The sequence below is a fragment of the Corticium candelabrum genome, chromosome 4, assembly GCF_963422355.1.
Source record: "Corticium candelabrum chromosome 4, ooCorCand1.1, whole genome shotgun sequence".
Lineage (NCBI taxonomy): Eukaryota > Metazoa > Porifera > Homoscleromorpha > Homosclerophorida > Plakinidae > Corticium > Corticium candelabrum.
In genome coordinates, this window is record NC_085088.1 from 6995220 (window position 1) to 7017901 (window position 22682).

General features: G+C 40.9%; 3 protein-coding genes across 3 annotated transcripts; 2 read left to right on the forward strand and 1 right to left on the reverse strand.

Annotated features, from left to right (window-relative positions):
* Nucleotides 1-630: 630 nt before the first annotated feature.
* Nucleotides 631-1733, reverse strand: LOC134178529 (ficolin-2-like). The gene has a single exon (XM_062645404.1). The coding sequence runs from the start codon at nucleotides 1731-1733 to the stop codon at nucleotides 783-785; it is 951 nt and encodes a 316-aa protein (XP_062501388.1). The 3' UTR covers nucleotides 631-782.
* Nucleotides 1734-3585: 1852 nt separating this feature from the next.
* LOC134178325 (universal stress protein Sll1388-like) lies at nucleotides 3586-6365 on the forward strand. The gene is made up of 5 exons (XM_062645188.1): nucleotides 3586-3649; nucleotides 3706-3790; nucleotides 5727-5831; nucleotides 5902-5999; nucleotides 6074-6365. Exons 1-5 carry the CDS (start codon nucleotides 3617-3619, stop codon nucleotides 6272-6274), a joined length of 522 nt encoding a protein of 173 aa, XP_062501172.1. The 5' UTR covers nucleotides 3586-3616; the 3' UTR covers nucleotides 6275-6365.
* Nucleotides 6366-13150: 6785 nt separating this feature from the next.
* Nucleotides 13151-15057, forward strand: LOC134178530 (zinc finger MYM-type protein 1-like). The gene is made up of 2 exons (XM_062645405.1): nucleotides 13151-14491; nucleotides 14620-15057. Exons 1-2 carry the CDS (start codon nucleotides 13151-13153, stop codon nucleotides 15055-15057), a joined length of 1779 nt encoding a protein of 592 aa, XP_062501389.1.
* Nucleotides 15058-22682: the final 7625 nt, after the last annotated feature.

Sequence of the window (22682 nt, forward strand, 5' to 3'; positions counted from 1 at the left end):
AACATGAAAATATAGGAGTGCCAAGAAAGTTAATAGATGCTTTGAAAGAATGTGATCTTGCCGGACAATGTCTGTGACTTGTGGGAGTGAGATAAATTTTAGCCGATTAAGAGCTTTTGAAATGTTACTGTATTATAAGTTTACAATGTATACTGGACGGTTATTTGCCCTTGCTTATAGGTCTATCATAGTTGTTACAGCACTCCTGAGTCTTACATATATTTATGTGAACTAGAATTTGCTTATTTATGTCAAAAAGGAATGAAACTGCCATTTTTGTTGACAGAGTATAGTCTATGAATGGATCGGTAGCTGATGAAGCTGTAGTAGGTGTTGACATTACTTCGGTTAGCAGTTCTGGTTCACAAGCAGAATTTTGTTTGATTTAGTTCTCGTTGTGTCTGTTCCAACCGTAGCTACACACCCTCAGCTTCAGTTCTAGAACTGTAAATCGAACGCACCCTGGATCTCTAGTAGTTGGTTCTTAGAATATATTTGCGCCAAAGTGCTTGGTTTTGACAAACATGCTGCAGATATCATGTCAGGTTCGTTACCATTAGATGCACTGTCAAATGCCCAAAGCAACAGAGCAAAAATTTTATTCAAGCTTAGATCAGCTAGTTCGTTTATCTAACGCATAACAACATCTATACTAATGACCAGATCACGTTTGGTGAGCAATGTAACTACTTTCACTCACACAATCAAAATTTTGCCCACGAAAATTGACTGACAACTCTTTACGTGCTTTCCCTGTTGCTTTTGAAATCTTTGGCGTAGCCTCACATTGTTGGTCTCATTTTCATTTCAGTAAATTTCAGTGAATACTGATATCCCCTCCAACTGCTCCAATTAATGCCATTCGCATAAGAAGAATGATTTCCTTTCAAATATTTTCCGTTCAAGTTAGAGTGATGACATGCTTTATACCACCAACCACCTTGAAATTCGACAGCACAAGATCTGTCGTACACGTCATTGTCTTGGTCTTTCGTTGAAAATTTCATGCCGTTGTGACCAGATAGTGAATTGGTAGCATTGCCACTGTACTGTCCCAAACTTATCTTGTATTTAGCAGCTTCGTCTGCTATTGAGAAGGCTTCATATTGTGCGTAGCGTGTACCATTTGAAAAGTCAGCCAGATCAATTCTGAGCGTCTGGTTTGTAGCTGTAAGACGATGTATCTTATCCATTCCCAACCAAAATTCGCCGTTGATGTCACCAAAACCAGCTTTGTAATTTGCCCAATCGCGATAGAAATCCACAGATCCATTTTGTCTTCTCTGAAATACAGTCCAACCACCTCCACTCGTCGTCATGTCACAGTAGACCTTAAATGCCTCCAAACCATCACCAGGATCAACAGTATACACACCGCTGCGACGATGTCCAGTCGACAAGGCTTCTTTGCAGTTTTTGTAATTTGACTTAGGAGGTGACGGACGAAACGTCGCCAAACCCACTCGTGCTAACTCTAACTCCAGAGCTGACAAACGATCGCAACAACGGCACGCGTCCGGAGACGGTCTTCCAGGCTGATCTCCTGTCTCTACGTCTCCTTTCCCTGCTTTCTGCCCATTGATGAAATCTTGTAGAGGTCTACCGTTTACGGTTATACTTGTTGCAGTAAGATCAATGTTTCCCGTTGCCGTGATGTTTATGTCTCCGTCTCCTGCGATGTTGGTCGAAGTCGTGACGACGATTGGTAGAATAATCATCAAAGCGAGCTGCATCCTCGTACTAGAATCGTTCTCCTGACCTGACATACAAGTATACTGCGATTTGGCCTCCGACTGTTGCTTATATGATGAATTCTAGACCCGACAATTGTGTGTACCGGCTAGCTTAGGGCTTGACCTCGCCGTGTTTTCCTCTTACAATCACGGAAGTACATGTCCATCGTACTTTTGTTTGATGCATGCACTGCAGGGTGTCGTCAAGTAAGTGTTAGTGCTTCTGCATGTTTATCTCTAGGGAACTCGATCATTTTGTAGTGTTCGCATTCCGTAAACAGTGTTGCTCATGCAACTTTGTATCTAGTATACAATCGAAACAGGAATTGTAGCACCCTAGCTTCGTCTGCGCCAATGAGAGTGTCCAGTATTCCTTACACTAAGTGACATATCCCACTTCCGCTACATATTGACCGCTCAATCAATCGGGCTGTTTATCTGCCTGGGGCTACTGGTTTATCAAGATGTGAATTGTTTGTGCAAGGACATCAACGCCTCAGCTGGGTGCTACAAGCCAGTTATAGACCTTCTGGCAAGTGTATAAACGAATACACCTCGCTGCGCCCAGCTCGTTAGCACTCGGGCTTCGCCTTGGTGCCAACCCGTGGGCGGGCGGAGCGGGGTGTATTTCGTTTATACTTATACACTCGCCAGCGGTCTATAACCGGCTTGTAGCGGCTGAGTGGAAAACGCGGATTCACGGATCTACGTCCAATCTATATTTGGGCATTGGTCAAATAGACTAGCTGCAGCGGCTAGTTCTCATTTTCTTTCGAGAAAACAATCTATTTTGATGGTGGATCTCTATTGCAGCTAAAGTGAATGTATCAAGCTACTTGTAGCTGGGGTAGAGGGTCAAATTCAACTCGTGTCAGTAACAGTTCTGATTGAAATTTGTAGTTCGATATTTTGTACAGTGAGTACATGTAGTAACACAGATACAAGTAACAAAATTGCAACTGAGTTTCTGAAGACGTTCCTGCTTGCAGATCGAGTTTCTCACGTTCTCTAGCCATCTAGCGCCTGTGCTGCGACCTCACCCTGTCGCAGCGGCAAACAGAGAAAGCTGTGAAAAGGAACGTCGTGTGTAGATAGACTTGCTAGAGCCAACTATGGTGTAATAAACTGCCAGTTTGGCGAAAGGACTACGTTACTTAGGACTTGTGTTTGCGAGTTGTGTTGCGGACTACGTTCCGTAGGACTTGTGTTGGGGAAGGGAAGATGTAGCAAATAGTAAACAATAGACATACGGGGTGGGAGGTAGCGCACTAGGTAGTGAGAGAGCGAGACTGTGAAATAAAGATCTACAAGACTTTACACTAATAGCTTGAATGATGTTCTTCCATATATGCAATCACATGCTGTCAATGGCATCCACTCTAGGTAAACTGTCTTTCACAAAGTCGAAGATCGATAAAAATATCAAATGCCATTAATTGACAGAACATGCATGGCCTCTATTTCAACTTTCCTATAGGGGTAAAATCATTGATATCGATAATATGTTAAGTATAATATATATGACGTTATGGTTTCTTGCAATTTTTCATTGTTGCTATAATTATTGAAGCCGTATTTTATCACTGTGTTCATCAACTATATTCTGGCAAGATAGTAGACTAAAAGCTGGACAAACAATCTACTGTAAATCACTTTGTAACTGTATCCGACACTAATTATAGACGTAATCTCATCTACGCTAGGCTTGTCTGTCACTTAGAGATACGTTCCACTGATAGTATAATTACATGGTACGTACTGGGATGCCTATGCTCTTGAAGACTTCGAAACGTTTTTCGAAATTCGTGAACGAAGCGTGAGGTACCCGTATGTCACGCGATCATGTGCAAAAGTGTGACGTCAATCACCGGACCTCTCCTTGTATGTACATGTCAGGCAAGCAACAGACAGCTGGGGTTTGCACATTTTGTAATCATCTTCGATGAAACTAGATTGATGTAGATGTTTGCAGAGTTGTGATGTGACGGTCCCCGTCCAAACGAGGAATGTGCTTGTCGCGATCGATGGCAGCGAAGGATGCAAGAGAGCTTTTGACTGTAAGACTCTAAAGAATGTGTGTAGCGAGCTATAGAGGTCGTTAAAATTTAGTAAGTTACCGTATTTATCTAGGGACTATTGTATTGTTGTGTATATCGAGCTGTACATATTAATCTATTAATTATTGTATAATTTATGCCACCATTTGTTGATTTATAGTTTTCATCAGCGCCAGCATGAAGTTTGATTTTCAGAGTTCTCCATATTGTCGTTGCTCATGCGCAACTGAAAATCGTCATTCGCAAGCGAATGCACTACTGACATCTATGTTACTACTGATATCTATGTTGATTAGTAGAACAGACATGCATTTTCGTTTTTATTGGACAACTTCACTCTTGTTGCAAAGGGTGATGGACCCATCTTTTCTGTGGTTTTTACACTCAGATGGTTGAAACTAAAAATATTATGACAGAGTCACAATGCCTTAGACACACAGACTTGATTCTGAGATAGGAAGACTACGAAGTACATGGCAATAATGGCATATTGGTATTAAATGGGCTGCATGCCTGCCTGCATTTATCTTGACCAATGTTCTGATGAGAAACTATATATAAGAATATAAAAATTGGCCTTATCAGCTGAAATATCATTTGAGTAGTTGTTTATGGGTTAGCATTCCACATTGAAGTTTAGAGCACGAGATTGGTAGTGACAGACAGACTGACAGAACAAGAGAAGTATTTAATTGTAGGCGATGAGATGGACAGACAGATCAAGTAGCAGGTTAGGTAAGCTAGTAGAACACACAAAAACATTTACACTATTAACGATTATTTATTTATTAAAATTTGATTAGTGATACATACAACCTTTTTTCATTTTAGAATTTAAAAAATGACTGTACTTAATAACATAAAACACTGATATTTACGTTTTTTTTAGATTGTTTAATACTTTCAACATCATTCTAAATTCAAATTGTCCACAATACAGTAAAGTCCCTCTATCACACTTCAGTTTTATTGGCTGACAACCTGTCATTTACATAATGCTAGAAACATTGGCTTTCTAATTATTGGAGATGGTGACAATTACTACAAATATATTTAATCATCTTTCAAACATCAGATATTGCATTCACTAATATTGAAAAAATGGCAAGCAACTGTATGTCGCTAAAACAAAATAATGCCACAAGTAGATATATAGTCAAGTACATCAGAGCAAGTAGTACTGTACAGAGAAAGAGACTTCATTGTATTAGTCAGGTGCATTTAATTGTGATGGGGTTTGCTCATGACGAATAGCAACAAGGCCAAGCTAATTGAAACAAGAAACAAACAGGCAGCATTGGCCAGAAAGATATCTATAATCAGTGTTCAGAAAGCATTTTGACATCCCAGCAACCCTAGCACACAGAATGACCAGATGTGAGATTGGTTACCTAGAAGTTCTTCTTGACACAAAAAAACTGTGCTGTTAAATTAATCATAATATGACCTTTAGGCTTAATTAAACACTAAGGTTGGTGACCGAAGAAGTTAAGGGTGTGAGCTGCAGCTAATTGATCTGCCACTTCTATTGAATTTTATTCTGCTAGTGTCGGTGACAAATTTACTGCGTTCTTTATGTTGTCCCAGAGTGTGTAAATTGGGTTGTATCTAGTGTGCAAGCCATTTCCTGAAATCACAGCAAACTATGGAAAGAGGAAATGTTGGCTGCTGGCCATTACAAGCCGTTTTGAACAGCGTTTATTTGTGCATGTGTGTACTTGTGCAGTGTCTATCTAACAACGCCACATGGAACAGGGTGTAGAAAATTCTGTGACATGTTTACAGCTTTGTGTCGGCAGACTTATTAGTGTAGTAAGCTTTACTTCTAAATCTAATAGTAAGCATTTTTATGGCAACTGACAAATTGAAATTAGTATTTGTTGTCACAGAAATATATTAATTAGAAGCAGATGCTAATGCTGAATGTCTGTTGCAGGGTATCTTGAGAACATGTGGCACTCCACAGATACCGTTCTTCTAGTCCACATATTTACCCTTCCTAATCTTCCATCATACACTTTTACTACCCCAGCAACAGCATGTAAGCCAGGCCCTGGTGCACTCAATATACACATGAAACATGCTGTGTAGCTAAAGGGTCTGTTATACAGTTGTTATGCCCATTGCTTATCAGCAATTGCTGGATGAAGAACAGAAAAAGTCTCATGAAATCATCAAAGAATATGAAGCAGTACTCAAGACAAGCAAGGTGAGCTAATAATATTTCATGACCGCAGTGTTGATGTATGACAACATAGTATATATTGTACCACTGTGGTTTAGATACCATATCACACAATAGTGAAGTCTGGTGCTGCGGGTGAAACCATTTGTGCTATTGCTATGGAAAACAAAGCAGATGCTATTGTTATGGGAAGTCGAGGTCTTGGTGTATTGCGGCGAACATTTCTGGGCAGTGTCAGCGATTATGTTCTTCATCATGCCCATGTCTCTGTAACTGTTGTTCCAAGCAAGAAAAAGTGATGGACTACTTGAGGTCGTAGACTGTGTTTTGTGTTCTGTCCAAGCTGTAAGAATTTGAATATTCAATAATGATATTAAATGTTGAATGTGATATGACTCAAACCAGATCAAACTGCTGATATCAATGGCATCCACTCTATATGAACTTTCATTCACAAGTCAAAAATCGATAAAAATATAGCCAATGGCATTGACAGAACATATGGCCTCTGTTTCATCTTCCTAAAATTAAGGTGTAACACCAATTATGTTGATGTAAATATAAATGTTGACGTCATGTGTTCTAGTACTTTTTCATAGTTTACTATAGTACGCATAGTTATATAGACTACAGCTGGACAAACTCTCTACCATAAGTCGCTTTGTAACTGTATCTGACATTCTAGACATAATATCATGTGTACAGTAGTGTACACTTGTCACTTAACTATATGAAGTATCCAGACTGATGGGCTTCAACACCAGATGGATCACCAAAACTTTCGACATCAGTGACACTGATACTAGTGATGATGATATCCTCTTCCAACGCTTACTGTTGCTCTCAGTTAGCTCTTCCACAACGGTCTCATCCTAAACCACCAACAACAAATCTCTCTCTCCAAAATTATTAATTAATTTAAGTACAGTAAAATGCAAAACACACTATATAGAGCATGCACTTGAAAACACATTGAAGTCGAGTGACTAAAGTCTTCTTTTCAAGTTTCACTTCTGGACACTCAGTAGACTAAACTTTTCTTGCACTTGATGCTTAGTCGACTGATTATCTAACCTCTCTAGGAAATGCTATATCTAAGCGTATGACATTTGGTATGGCTCTTGGAACAGCTAGCTTTCTTGAAGTCCACCTTTTCTCCATCTAAATAGATTATTTATATCTCAGTAAATATTTTTCGAACTTCAAGTTGAACAAAGCGTGCGGTTACCTTTCTGACCAGTAAACTCGACCCATGCAGTCACCCTCACTCTGCCTTGTGCAATAGTGACGTCAGGCACCGGACTTCAATATTCTACGTCAATCTTGTAAATATGGTAGACGAGCAACAAACAGCTGGAGTTTGTGTTTTTTTGGATGAAACCAGATCGACGTTGATGTGATGCCAAACGAGAAATGTGCTGGTCGTGGTTCATGGCGCGAAGGAAGCAAGAGAGCGTCTTACAGTGTACTGTACGACTCTCAATATTATAGGGAATGTCTGCAGTGAGATCTAAATGTAGTTAGTAAGTTATCTTATCTAGGTGATTATTGTATTGTTGTGTGTGGACATCGTAATTATTAATTTAATTAATGCCACTAGCTTGCTGATTCATAGTTTCTCATCAGTGCAAGCATTAAATTTAATTTCAAATTTTAATAAACACGATTAATTGATATACTTTTCATTTAGAATTAATAATTGTCTATATGCCAAATTACATAAAATACTGATACGTATGGCTATTTATTAAAAATTGTTTAATACTTCTAATATTTCCAAATTCAAATTGTCTACAGTAACACATCAGTTTATTGATTGAATGTCATTTACAAATTACTAAAAAATTTGGCTTTATATATCTTGAAGATGCTAAGAGTTACTACAAATGTTAATCATCCTTCAACTAACAATTAATACCCATATGTCTACTCATTGTGTGTTGGCTGGTCATTACTCCTGTCCTGAATCTGGACGGCTGCTTGTAGATGTTCTAGAGAGTCGTCTAGCCCATGAAGATGATAGGTGGCAGGCAACGAAATTAATTAATTAATTAAATTAATCGTTGGCTTTACAATTAATGCTGCAGGAAGGCATACAAATTTACTGCATTCCATAACTACCATGCAACTACATAGCTAAGACATCAGTTATAACTGTACGACAGTAACTTTGCTGGATTTAACTAATCCTCACCTTAGTCACCAAATAGGAATGATGTACCAATTAGCTAGCTGCATGCTTGGAGGACGACAGCGACGATGAGGAGTCGATAGTAGTCTTCTCAGCTTTTATGAAGGATTGACTAATGTGCAACAGCAAATAGGAGCTACTAATAGCGCTCCATTTGCCCTCGCCTTGCCCTGCATCTTGTACTTGGGGAAGACATCACTAGACACCTTTCCTCGAGAGACCACCATCACTACAACATCTCTATGTCACCGTGCAGAAGTTAATTAATTAATTATTAACTAATAAAAATTAATTAATTAAATTATTATTGTCTAAGCTTCTTTGTGCTGAAGATTTTTCAGCTTTTACTATGAACGGCTGCAAGCTCTTTTCCAGCCGCTTTCCCATATTGACTTGTGACGCACACGCAAAGGCACATGGTACACATTCTTGCATGCAGCTATACTTGTAGCTAGACTCAATTAATTGCAGTTACTGCATACAACTAAACGACCCGTATGTAACTCTGAAGTTAAGCGGAAAGATCGAAATGTTGAATTTGAAATTAGTGCAGGCATCACTACATTACTCTTAACTGCCTTAATTTCAAGCATTTTTAGGCGGACGTGGTTGTTTTCGTGAATTTTTGGTGCTCACGTGAGTTTCATTATCGAAGAGATTGCGTGTTGTTGGTTGCAAACGTCGGTAACTTGCAGTCGTCTCGATTGGTTAGTTGGAATGGTTTCAGCCCATTAATTAAATAACGCAACTGATGTGCGACTTGCTTTGTAGTAGACCATGACAGAAGGGAGCAGATCTGCCTCCAGTGTCGACGAATATATATATATATATATATATATATATATATATATATATATATATATATGTATGTATGTATGTATGTATGTATGTATGTATAAACCATAAATCTATTTAGCAATTAAACTACATTTTATCTACAGCTTTGTTCAGCGATCCTTTTCATGGCGTTGTTTGGATGTTACTTTCCCTAGAAATTATTGGCAACATATTGGTTGTGGTGTGGAGACTTACACAGAAAAGATATCAGAGATCGTCTCCTCTCTCAATCCTCATCATCATGCTAGCAGTTGCAGACTTCTTGTATTGTGTTCACTTGCTTCTTCTCGAGACTTTGGTGGTTGATGTTGATCTAGACACAACAAAGCATCTGTCACCCACCTCTGCTCGTAACACGTGCGCTACAAGTGCATGGCTGTCTTATTGTCTTGTCTCACAGCTCAGCGGGCAACTTTTAATATTGCAGTTTACTCGTTTCAAGTAATGAGCGAGTTCTGTTCTCGTTGTTGCTGTTCACTGGTTCGCAAGCGAAATCTGCTCATCACAATCATCTGCCAAGTTTTGATCAACCTTGTGATGATTATGATTTTTACGATTGTATACGAAACAGACTATTCTTCTGAATTTGATGGTTTGTTTTATCTAAGGCTACAAGATTACGAAAAGTCGAATGCAATCGATAATTATAACTTTACAGCCTTTCTATTTACTCAAGGCGTGAACGTATTGCAGAATTTTTTTGGGACGTTGTGCTTTAGCACAGTCAAATGGATATGGTTATTGCGAACATGACAATAAGACAACAAGCATCAATTCTAGTTATTGCATACCGAATAGCTATATCGCCGGTGGTACATTCAGATTGTTTGAAGGAAGACTAATAGGATCAAGCCTAGCGTCTTTAAATACTTTTCTTGCATTGACAGGTGCTTTCCTCTACTTATGTCTGTGCGTAAAGCTTTGCAGAAGAAGAGCAGTTCTATCAATTCGTCAGTGTTGCAGACGAATGAAATGCGACATATCTGTGAGACGAAACAGTTCCAACTACCATGACGATCACATTTAAGGAGATAAACGTTGCCACTGTATTCCATGTGTCAAATGTGTTCATCAAGATGATGATAATGATCCAGACTACAGACGTACAAAAGATACTTCCGACTGGAATTCTGATCAGAGCAGACTCCTGCTATACCAATGAATCAAGTGAAACTATCTAACAGAATCGCATCACCTACTGTGGCATGGATGAAGCAACAGACTACCTGTTTTCAATGTGCGCCATTATTTACATTTTACACATGCTGTATAAACGTTTAATTGCTATCATGAGCGTGTGCATGTTGATTAGGTCTCTACAGATAGCCAGTGGCAGATTTAGATGGAGGATGTTGAGGGCACGTGTCCCCCTTCAGAAGCGCCTTCAATTGCTTTGGCTAAGTATAATATTTCTGTCCGCCATCTCAGGGTCTAGCCTTTGCATGCAGCGACACTAAAACAGTACATACCTAGGTATAAGCAGAGCGTAGCGTCGTAGCTTCCATAAGTCATGGCAATGACCACATCAGGGATAAGAAAATATGTACGTAGTAGCGAGCCTAATGCCCTTCTGCCGACTCCTCCCTCAGGGACTCCTTATTGTACTCATCATGTGCATGCATCCTTTCCTGTTTAATGCATTATGTTTGAGCACAGAATTTTATAAGAACGTGATTTTATCTATGTTTGAGTCACCACCGTACTTGTCACGCTTTCTCTTGAACGTGAATTGGACTATAGCAAATTAGATACTGTTTAAAAACATTTCAACAAGCTGCCATTAAATTAACTTGCAATAAAAAAGTAACATATATACATACATAAATACAAAGACTAACCTAAATATGTTCTGTTGACTGGTTCATAATTATACCTATCGGAATGTCGAGTCACACCGACAGTGTGTGACGTCATAAAGTTGATAACGTCATATCAGCTTTTAGTCGCCTGAGCCAATTTTCAGCCAAAATCTGAATCCGCCAATCAACAGTTATAGCTAGACATTAGATACTGTTTATGCTAAATTGTAGTTAATTAGCTTTGCTGATTACAATGGCAATATTAATTGCTATTGTCATCGTCAATCACCATTGATGCTATCCAGTCATCAGTATTGCCAGCGTGTTTTTGTTTTTTCGTTCTCTAACCTATAACAAATATTGAGATACACGTTAATTACTAAGTTTGATATCAACAGAATATTCAAAATTGTTGTTGTAACTACACGGCTTTAATATATGTTAACGCATGGTAGGGAGACGATGTCCAGTTTATTGACCGAGGTCTTGAGGGGCTTTCTCCTCGATAATTATCTTTATCGAGGAGAAAGCCCCTCAAGACCTCGGTCAATAAACTGGACATCGTCGACCTTACCATGCGTTAACCTATTTGTTGCATGTTTAACATCCTACTGTAATTAGAGTTCATAGATTATTCAAGTTGAATTAGAGTGGTTGTGTATTGCAATGACAGCTAAAGTTTTATGTCAAACAACCATATTTTGACAGCTGTAAAGTGTTGTTGACGTGCACGTCAGCCCCATAAGGCCATGTGCTCAAAAGTATTAGTACAGTACAGTATCCACGTGTTTTGCCAGCGTGATGTCGGATCAGAAAGAAGACCGTAATAATGACCTTGCAAGCACTGAGACAATATCAAGAGCCATCTGAATTGCAGCAAATGGCAGCGTGCAAAGGTTTGGACAATGGCCATGGACACACCGATTACACTGACGCAAAAGTCAAGGAGTCCGGAGAGACAACGGAACAGGCAGATGAGCTGAAAGTAGTCGAGGTTGAACAGCCGTCTGAAACGGGAAGACAGAATCCGGTGCCATTTGTCATTTCTGACTGCGTCTTTACAAACTGCAGTACTGTGAACATTATTATTGGTAAAGAATAAGCTTGTAATCAAAAATAGGTATGCCCATGTATTGATTGCTACTTGGTTAGCAGTATACAGATTCTGACCGGTCAATATACGTTTATTGACCGGTAAATATACATGTGTTTGGGTTGCTATGGTAGGAGTGTAATATAACGAGAAAAAGAAACCTAGCAACGGCGGAATAAACACCCAAATATGCAACAAATACGTTTATTGCTAATAAATTAACTAATTTAAATATATAAACATTAATTGCACTGTAACTTTCACTGTAACTGTAATGTAACTGTGAATTAATCAAAAGCTGTAACTGTTAGACTATGCTGGTGAGTCTTGTGCACGTTGTTCCGTGAGTTTACAAATAGGTATCGATGTTGAAGACGTGCTGCATACTCTGACCTCTTGCATTCATTTGTCAGAAACTCTGCCAGTTGTACTTTGTTTTCATCAACCGATAAATACCTTTTCCAGTGTGCCGGACACTTTTGTAATCGATGAGCTATACGGACTCTCCGAATGTCTTGCTTGGCTATTTGTTTTCGTTCGCCTGGTTTCATGCTAATTTCTGGATACTGATCTAATACGCAATCGACACGTTTACTACCTAAAGGTGAGGTGGAAAAGTAAAAATCTTTTTAAGCAATGTCACAAAATTTGGCTGGCGCAGAACTAATGGCTTGTCAAAGACCATTGCTTCAATCATCTCTAAGCAGCATCTGCAGAGACCGTTTAGGCAGGCAGAACGTCCGCGTCGATGATTTCCAACAACTTAGACTTTGGATTATTAGCCAAGGTACCGTAAACGGGAGATAATGCCCAAGGCACCGGACCTGGCTCGTAGCACAGCACATCCCGAAGATCAAGAGCTCTTGTTTGTGCGACTACCAGTATCCTGTCGAATAGTTCTATGTCAGCTCCAGGGCCGGGGGAGTCTGTAATGTTGGTCCGGCCATGGCCGGACCAATATTTGAAAGTAGTAGTTCCACCAGGAGACAAAAGCAAAGAACTTCCGGTAAACGGTATAGGTAATTAAATATATTTGTATTTAATCGCCCTGCTGGTGGAGGAAAGGAAATAATTCTATCAGCAGTTAATTACTGGAAGGGCCAAATCGAAGAAACTCATCAAGTCCATGTTAGACTGTCAGTCTGCCTGAAGTAGGCGGAAACGTTCCGGAAGTCACTAGGAAGACGGCTTACCGGAAGTAGTAGGTGTGCCCCAGTCAGGTAAGAGCTCAGCACACGCGTGATCAATGGACGGTATGTCGTCTTCTACAGAATCTGCTCAGTCCTGTCTACCTAAAGTTACAAGTCAGCCGTATCAGCCAATGTCCGCTTTCGTCTTTCCAAAGCGTACCTTCGGTAAGAAAGTAGTCGTCAGACGATCGTGTCAGTCGCCTTGGTTTGAAAAGCGGAAATGGCTGCACTATTCCACTAAGGATGATGCCGTCTTCTGCCACGTGTGTGTGGTAGCGTTGCAATCGAAGAAGATCAAGTGGCAGAAAGGGGACCCTTCCTTTGTATCAAAGGGGTTTTCCGCCTGGAAGGAAGCCACGGTGGCATTCAAATCTCATGAATCGTCGTCTTGCCACAGGGAGGCAATGCAAATGATCGTTGAATTGCCCAAAACTTGCCCAGATGTAGGCAAGATGCTGTCTAGAGAGCACGCAACTGAGAAGGGACAGAACAGGGAGTGTTTACTTAAGATCATCTCCAATTTGAAGTTTTTAACCAGACAGGGATTACCGGTTCGAGGAGATGGAGATGAGACTGACTCTAACTTTATTCAGTTACTGAAGTTACGTGGTCAAGATGATCCTCTACTAAAATGCTGGCTGACTAGAAAGTCAAGCAAATATGTATCTCATGACATGCGAAATGAGTTCATAAACATCATGGCATTGTCTATTCTTCGAGAAATAGCTGAATGTATCCAGAAGTCTACAATTTTCTCCATCATGTGTGACGAATGCACAGACTCATCCAACAGAGAGCAGCTGGTATTATGTATTCGCTGGATTGATCATGGCAATTTAGAGCCACAAGAAGATGTCATTGGTACGTACCAGATTGATGACATCTCAGCACATACCGTTGTCAGTGTCATCAGAGATATGCTGGTACTCATGAACTTCTCACTGTCAAGATGCCGAGGGCAATGCTATAATGGTGCTGCCAACATGAAGGGTGGGAATACCGGTGTTGCAAAGCAGCTATTGGATGAAGAACCCCGAGCTTTATACACCCATTGCTACGGGCACGCGTTAAACTTGGCTGTTGGGGATGCTGTAAAACATTGCAAAGTGATGAAGGATGCACTGGACACCACTTATGAAGTCTCAAAGCTTGTGAAGTACTCTCCAAAAAGGGATACTGCTTTGCAAAAGTTGAAGGAAAGTCTTGCACCAGACACCCCTGGTTTCCGCACATTGTGTCCAACAAGGTGGACGGTCAGGGCAGACTCTTTAAAGTCAGAAATTGATAACTACTGTGTTCTGCAGGAGCTTTGGGAGACGTCCAAAGACTATGTATCTGATCCTGCTATCAAGGGCCGCATCATTGGTGTTCTATTCCAGTTTAGAACGTTTCAATATTTGTTTGAGGTTGCTTTGGGACAACTAATTCTGAGGCATAGTGTTAACTTGAGCAAGACCCTACAATCACCTAAGTTGTCTGCTGCTGAGGGTCAACGGATAGCTTTGATGACTGTTGCACCTCTGCACGTGCTCAGAGACGACACACAGTTCGATCGTTGCTGAAGGGTCTTCAAGAGACAAGAACTAAATTAGATGTTGATGACCCTGTCCTGCCCGGAAAGAGGAAAGTTCCAAGGCGATATGAGGAGGGCAGTGCTGAACCTGAGTTTTTCGATGTTTGCAAGCAATTTTATTGCCAGCAATATTACGAAGCACTCGATTTATTTGTGAATGCTATTCAAGCCAGATTTGATCAACCCGGATTCAAAATGTACCGCAACTTGCAAGACCTTTTGCTACAGGCTGTCAAGAGTGACGATTATAGAGAATGCCTCAACCATGTCACTTCATTGTGTCATGACGATTTAGATGCCCAACAACTGCAGCTTCATCATGAAATTTTGCAAGCCAACTTTGTTCTCGTAGACAAGACTTCTGTGACAGTTTGCATGACATTAGGGACTACATCTTGAGTTTATCTCCTTACGAAAGGGGTTTGATGGCGGAAGTAGTCACCGTCTTTAAACTCATTATGGTCCTGCCATCTACCAACGCCGTCAGTGAGAGATCATTTAGTGCGATCAAGAGATTGAAAACGTACCTGAGGAGTACCGTGAAGCAGGATAGATTAAATTACCTACTCTTGCTGCATGTACACAAAGATCGCACTGATTCGCTGTCGCTGACACATGTAGTTGAACAGTTTGTCAGTAGTTCTGAACATCGATTATCAGTATTTGAACGATTCTCGTAGCTGTATAGTGTTGTTAGCCTTGAGTTAAGAGGATTTTGCATTAGACTCGTATTGTGTCACGTGACTTGCCCCGCCCTTTAGCGTGCGTTATGCCTAACCAATCTAAATTTGCTTGCGCCGGCCCTGAGCTCGTACAATGACCTCTCTTCCGCGAACTTTTACGGACTTAGCTTTTGTCGAATACGAAATAGTTTTCAAACTATTCCTGCAGAGTGTCGTAAAAACCGACACTGAAACATTTCAAAACGTTCATCAATAAATTTCATAAGCTGAATTTCTCCTAAATAATATGCTTGTAGCAGATCTGACGCGATTTGGTTCGAAGCACAATACCGGAGGCAACGTTCGTAAGGAAGTCGGGATTATGAGTGCAAATGGATTTGGCTATGTGCTCATTGTTGCGAGAACTGACTGCACTGAGGCTTCATCGTGTCGTTTCCGACATTCACTGCAATCCTTGTGCTTGCTTGTCGCATTTTTTGCTGATCTCAGCTCGCTGATGTTCGTTAATTACCCATTTCCAAACTGCCGCCGGCTCTCGACTAAATCCGATTATGCCACTTTTCGTCTTAGAATCTCTATTGATTGTCTGTTCTATAGTTATGTCAATGCTGAAATGCTGCGCCGCACACAGAATTTCCCTTGAAGAAACTGCTCGTGGACAAAACGATCACTCTGCGGTAGAGAAGTCATCTCGCACCAGTAAAACGTGAGAGCGGCTCTACTTGATCCGGTCATACGCAAACATCCAAGGCAACATCTTTTGATTCAGTCTAAGTGAAGTATCCAATTTGCTTCCCAGCTGAACAGTACAAAATCAAGCAGCAATCTAAACATTTGCACGTAAGAAAACCATATCGAAGAAAAGACCAATACAAAGATCTACATTCGTGCAGCGCACTCAAACGTTTCCAAGCGTCTGGACAATAATTGCTTCAACGAAAATCTGAAAGTACAGTGCGAAGTTGATTTGTAATGTCGCCCTCTTCTGGGTGCTGTTCGAAAAACTCCTCAAACATCTTCGACAGGATTCGGTATGACGCTTCCATTACAATTTTGTGTGCTCTTACTGCACGGTTGTCATGTTTCCCTGAGACGACCCCGTTAACTGCGTTGGGTCCAACTACTCCAGATTACACTAATATATATACAAGGCCTGGATTTGCAAATCGCTTACCAATCACCGGTAAAAAGTCAAACCTATATACGCAGGGAGTGTTTTATAGATTACGAGTCTGGCTTGGCATTGGCATCCTCCCTTCTTCGCCTAATTCTTTGTCTTTGTGAATCCTCGTTAGACGAATTTGGTGATCACCTCCTAGGGTGTGATCAGAAGACCAACTTGGTTATCAAAAGACACAACGCCCTTTGTGACACACTATTTCACACTCTTCATGTTGATGACTTCCGATGTCGACGGGAGCAGCGTTGTAACACTACATCTAACAGTAAACCTTGTGACATTTTTCAACCGGATTTCCAGCGTGGCTTGCCATCTCACTTTGACGTTTCAGTGAGAAATTCTCTCCAGCCTTCATATCTAATACAGGCAGCGAATTGTGCTGGAGCAGCAGCAGAAGCTGGAGTTTTGGAGAAGGACCGCCGTCATGAAGACATGGTGAAGGCTGTTGGAAGTTTATTTGAACCACTCGTTGTTGAGACTCTTGGTTTATGGCATCCTCACAGCATGCGCATGTTGAAGATAATAGTAAGGAAGACGGCATTTCATTGTTGTCAAACTGTTAGTAGAACGCTAATGTTTCTTTATAAACAGCTTTCTGTCAAGTTTTGGCTTTTTAATGCCAGACTAATTTTAGAACGTTTAGCACTAAATAGTAGAGGCACAGTTGTTGGAAATACACTGGGTTGCCAAAGGTCTTGGTAGGGTGGACAAATAGCGAATTTCGTATGTTCTTTGCCTTCAAAATTGTACCCAAGTGTCATGAGGAACACAATCTATAAGATGATGTCCTCAGATTATTCAGGCATCTTGAAGTTCGTGAAGACAACACAAGGAGTCTTTCTGAGCTACTACGCCAAGACGAAAGGAACTGACAGTCGAAGAGCGATCATAGATTGTTGGGATGGTGAAAGCAGGGATGACAATGTCAGCTGCACCCCAAAAGATTAAGAGGCCACTTTCCACAGTGGCGAACATAGTAAAAGAAGTACAGAACTGGATCAGCAGCTAACAAGAACAGAAGTGGAAGACCTCAGAAAGCAACACCGCGTGATCTGCGCCACCTGCAGAAGATTGCCAAGGATGACAGGAGGGTTTCTTGCAAGGAAATCTGTCAGAAATGGAGCCAAGCGTCTCAAAAGTCTTTTAGTCAAGGAACAGCTAGAAGAAGACTGAAGGAACTGGGATATAAAGAACGAGCAGCTAGGAAAAAGCCCTTCAATAGCGACATCAACAAAAGACGTAGAGCACAGTGGGCCCACGAGCACAAAGGCATGACTGTAGAGAAGTGGGGGAATATTGTATTTACCGATGAGAGCAAGATTAGGCTAAATGTAAGTGATGGCTGAGTGTACCTATGGCGAAAATCTACGGAAGAGTGACTAATCATGTGCACAGTGGGAACTGTCCAACAAGGGATATCATGGCTGATCTGGGGAGCAATTTCAAGTGAAGGTGTCGGTCCTCTTGCTTTCATCGAGGGTAGTGTAACAGGACAGAAATACATCAAAACTTTTAATGAACATTTTCTCCCTCTCGTGAAAACACGAGAAGCTAGTGGAAAGCCTACATTTCTGCAAGATGACAATGCAACCGGTCATCGTGCAAATATTGTGACCAAATGGAAAGAGGATCGGGGAGTACTGTCGTTACCTTGGCCGGCTCAAAGTCCTGACCTCAATCCAATACAAAACGTTTGGGCATTGCTCAAAGAAAAAGTTCGCAACCAAATTTGGGGTCCATCCAACAAGGAAGAATTGAAAAAGGCAATCACAGATGAGTGGCAGAAACTACCATTGGCACTAATTCAAAATTTAGTATCATGCATGGAAAGCAGGATTGCTGCTGTAATTACAGCTAAGGGATATTCTTCTAAGTAATGGCGAAGCAAATTGTATATGGATAGATTCTTCTAGCATGTTGAGTTTACAAACAGTATAAAAAACAAACTTGCATGGATCAAGAGCGAGCCCTACCATGACTTTTGGCAACCCACTGTAGTTAATATGTGTAGGCAAGCATTAGGCGTGCCATCAAAAATATAATATATGGTAGTACATAATATATCACTTGGGTCATGGTCGGATGTCAGCTTGGATACATTGAAGACTAGCATCTAAAACTGTTTCTGTTAATACTATTGCTTTTAGTCAGTCTTTAAATAATTTGTTGCCGCAATTGTCAGTCAAGTTGTGGTCGTATAATGCACACATGATTCTCAGTAGATTGTTGTTAGACAATAATGACAGTAATATACTGTACTATATATATATAGGCAAATATATATATATATATATATATATATATATATATATACATATATATATATATATATATATATGAAAATCGCCCATTCTTAGCAAAACTTTAGAAAATTGTTCTTTGTTCTTCCTTTTAACTTCTTGGAGTAAATTGCTTGATCAAAGACAATCACGACTGATTTCTGGTCTAATTGATCGGCTACTTCGATAGATCTCTGTAGTATATATATATATATATATATATATATATATATATATATATATATATATATATATATTATATTTATACTTCTTACAGATCCCAACTGGGATCAACTCTACCATCTAAAGCTATTCTACATAACACCATCTTAGCATTGTATAACCACAGCTTTACAGACAGTTGCTGATGCAAATTACAAACCGATCTACTGATACCAGCATTGTTCAGAAAAGAAGCCCTTCGCGCTATAATTAAGTACTTGTAAACTGTTCGGTGTCCATAATCCTAAAGACTCCACACGAGAGGATGAAAAATACCTCCAGTGTTCGAAACCATCGCATCATGCCGCTGATCTTTCTCAATCTCTCCTGCCGCAGCCGCTGCCCCTGGACAAGTGGCTGCTTGAACAAGGTAGAATGGCTGTAAGGAGTTTCGGACGGTCAAGTCAAAATATGTTGGAAGACCATGTTCGAAATTCGGGTGAAAAATATCACCAGGTCTTGAATTGCTTGTGCTACTGCATCGCATTTCTCGACGACAACGAGAATCGTCCACTAGGAGAGCATTGAAGACGACTTCACAGAGTGCACTGTGACGTTTCATTCTCAGATTCTGCTCTTGGTTGAAACCCAATAAATGATCACCGAATTTGTCAATGATTGCACCACATGTACAGCGCTTGGCATCAGAAGGCAAGTTGAAGATTGGAATGCCCAACCAGACTCTCAAAGCAACACTAAATTCTTTGCTGTGCATGGCTAGGCCGGGGCTTAGGTTTGGCAATGCCCGCAACCATGCACCAGTATGTTGGCCAGAAATGGTGTTCAGTCTAGCGCGATTTTGAATACTAGCAGAATCTTTGAGGGAAGAACTTAAATCAGAATCCAGCCTACTCTGCAAACTTCGTTGACTGGTCACTTCAGCCTTAAGAGCTGTGTCTGGAATACTTTGACATAGGCGTTCATGAGCAACCTGCTCTCCTGGAAAAGTGTGCGCGTTTACGATGGAAAATGACACTTTCAACTGAGAAAGAAGAGAATGGAACCGACATATCAATTGACGAGTGGAGTTACAACTGGCAAGGTAAGATGCAGGAGCACTTCTGCAGGATTCCCTCACACCAAGACCGCCCAAACGAATTGGCAGTGTGGCCTGTTTCCACGAATTTTCAGAAAAAGAGCAGTTAGCTATTCCTTCAAGACTCTTTCTTAAGTTGACATCAAAACGCCACAACTGAGAAGTGGCTTTATCAGGTGGCACAGTTCTGAGGAGATGGTTCATCTTGCACAATGAAAGGCATGATCTCAACAAATGTAACTCAACCTGAGGATTTTCAAGACTTTGAAGGTTTTGTTGACATTCCCATATCTTATCTTTCGCTTTGAGAAGCAGTTCTTAAAGAAATCGTTGGATCCCCACACTGGAGAACCCAACAGCTCAGCACCTCCATTTGTTTGAGCTACTCGTTCAATTGTTGATGGAAATTCTGGAAATGTAGGATCTCCAGTTGGCCAAAAGACCTCACACTTGGACATATTGAGCTGCAGTCCATAAGATGGTCCTTTTGATCTTACCATCTCTAACATTGAAGCGATAGTGGAACGCTGACCAATGAAGGATACGTCGTCCAAGTACCACAAATTCATAGATATTCCCTCCTGTGCACCAATTTCGTCCATCAGCTCTAGAATGACCAGAGAAAAAAGCAAAGGACCCAAAGGATCCCCTTGTTGAAGACCAGCCGAAGATGTTAGTCGATTCTGACCAAACCTAAGTTCGGCCTCCGTGTGACAACGCCATTGAACCCAACCAAATAACTCATATATATATATATATATATATATATATATATATATATATATATATATATATATATATATATATATACAGACATGGGCATAATTATGGAGCCACCCTGAGCATGTGACCCAGATTAAGAAGTTATTAGACTTTCTCAGACAGTCCAAGTAGATGCATCTACAGTGACAGCTGCACTTTGTAGTAAATTAAAACAAGTCATAATGGTGAGGTAATGGCTCTATTGTGCCATCCACATGTCTGAGATTGCAGGAGATGTGTGACCTGTTGGGACACATGACTGCTTCTTGCTGTCAGTTCAATCAGTAAATTTGAAAGTTAATAATCAAAATCATTTTCAAATAGCTTCTAAACAATAAAATGACTTTGTTTATTTTAGAAGACATACTCAATGATTAAATAGAGGCTATACGTTTCAGTTTACTTGCATATTCTGAGTCTATTCTCATCTGCTGTTGTGACGTCACAACATGAACGGTTTAGACCAGCAATTGAGACTAAAATTCGTTGGTCACTGTTCTGCATTGCTGAAACTTGTTCTGCAGTGCTAATGTCCTGTCCAGTCCTTTCTGTCACAGTTCAGTTAGCAAAGATTGCTGACGGAGTGACTTTAGGTTTGCAACAATGTACAGAAATATGGCGACTGTTAAAGAGAAATCAGCTGTTTCGATTGAGCGCTAAGCAATTTCTAGTGGAGAAATGGTCAGCTGTCTTCTCAAATCACCTGTGCTTTCTCTCAAGTCGCATTCAGCTGATTTTTTCAGTATCCCACTGTCGTGTTGTATTGCGTAAATGCCAAGCGCTCGCCAACTCAGCCCATGTTCTAGAGGCAAGATCGAAGATCTCCACCAGACGAGCTTGTCTCATCGTGAAATTGCCAGATTGGTAGGAAAGTCTCGTGGGGCAGTACAGAAGTGAGTGAAACGATGGAAAGAAGGCAGTAGTGATTACATCAAGCGATCTGGAAGGAAAAGATCAACGTCAGCTAGGGAAGATCGTTTACTCGAACGACTTGCACTTACTGACAGAAAGGTGACGACGAGACGGTTGCAAGGTAGACTTTCAGCGGCATGTGGGAAGTCATTGTCCCGAAGAACCATCACTCGCCGTCTCAGGGAAAAAGGAATTTGTGCTCGCCGTCCACGCAAGAAGCCGCAATTGAATCGTGAACATCAGCGATGTCGACGTGCGTGGGCGGTCACCCATCGTGGCTGGACGTTGGAGGACTGGAAACGTGTTGTCTTTTCCGATGAAGTGAAAATCAGCATCGGAAGTGATGGCTGCCTGTACGTGTGGCGGAGAAAAGAGGAGGAATTTAGCGCAGAATGTTGTCAGCCAGTAGTGCAGCATCCAACGAGCATTATGCTATGAAGTTGCATCAGCTTTCAAGGTGTAGGCTCTCTTCATCGCATACGAGGCCGTCTGAATTCAGAAGACTACCAACATATCCTGGGTGATGTCATGCTGCCAGATGCTCGTCGTTTAGTCGGTGAAGATTTTATCTTCCAGCAAGACAACGCGACAATTCACACCTCGCGCTCAACCAGGCAATGGCTGCGGGACAACGAGGTTACTGTCTTGGACTGGCCTGCTAAGTCGCCAGATGCAAACCCCATTGAAAATCTATGGCATTTTCTGAAGGTTCGGGCAAATGAAAAACATCCTGAAACCGAACAAGAGTTGTGGGAAGCAGTGCAGATGGATTGGCGCGAAATACCCCAGGGAGTAATTAACAACCTGATAGAGAGTGTCCCAAGACGAATTGAGGCTATAGGACGAGCGAGAGGAGGAGCAACCAAGTATTGAGAATTTAACGGAGTGTGCGTGGGTTATTTGGAGTGTGTGTGTGACCCGTTGAACTAAACCGGCTTTCTTAAAAGCCA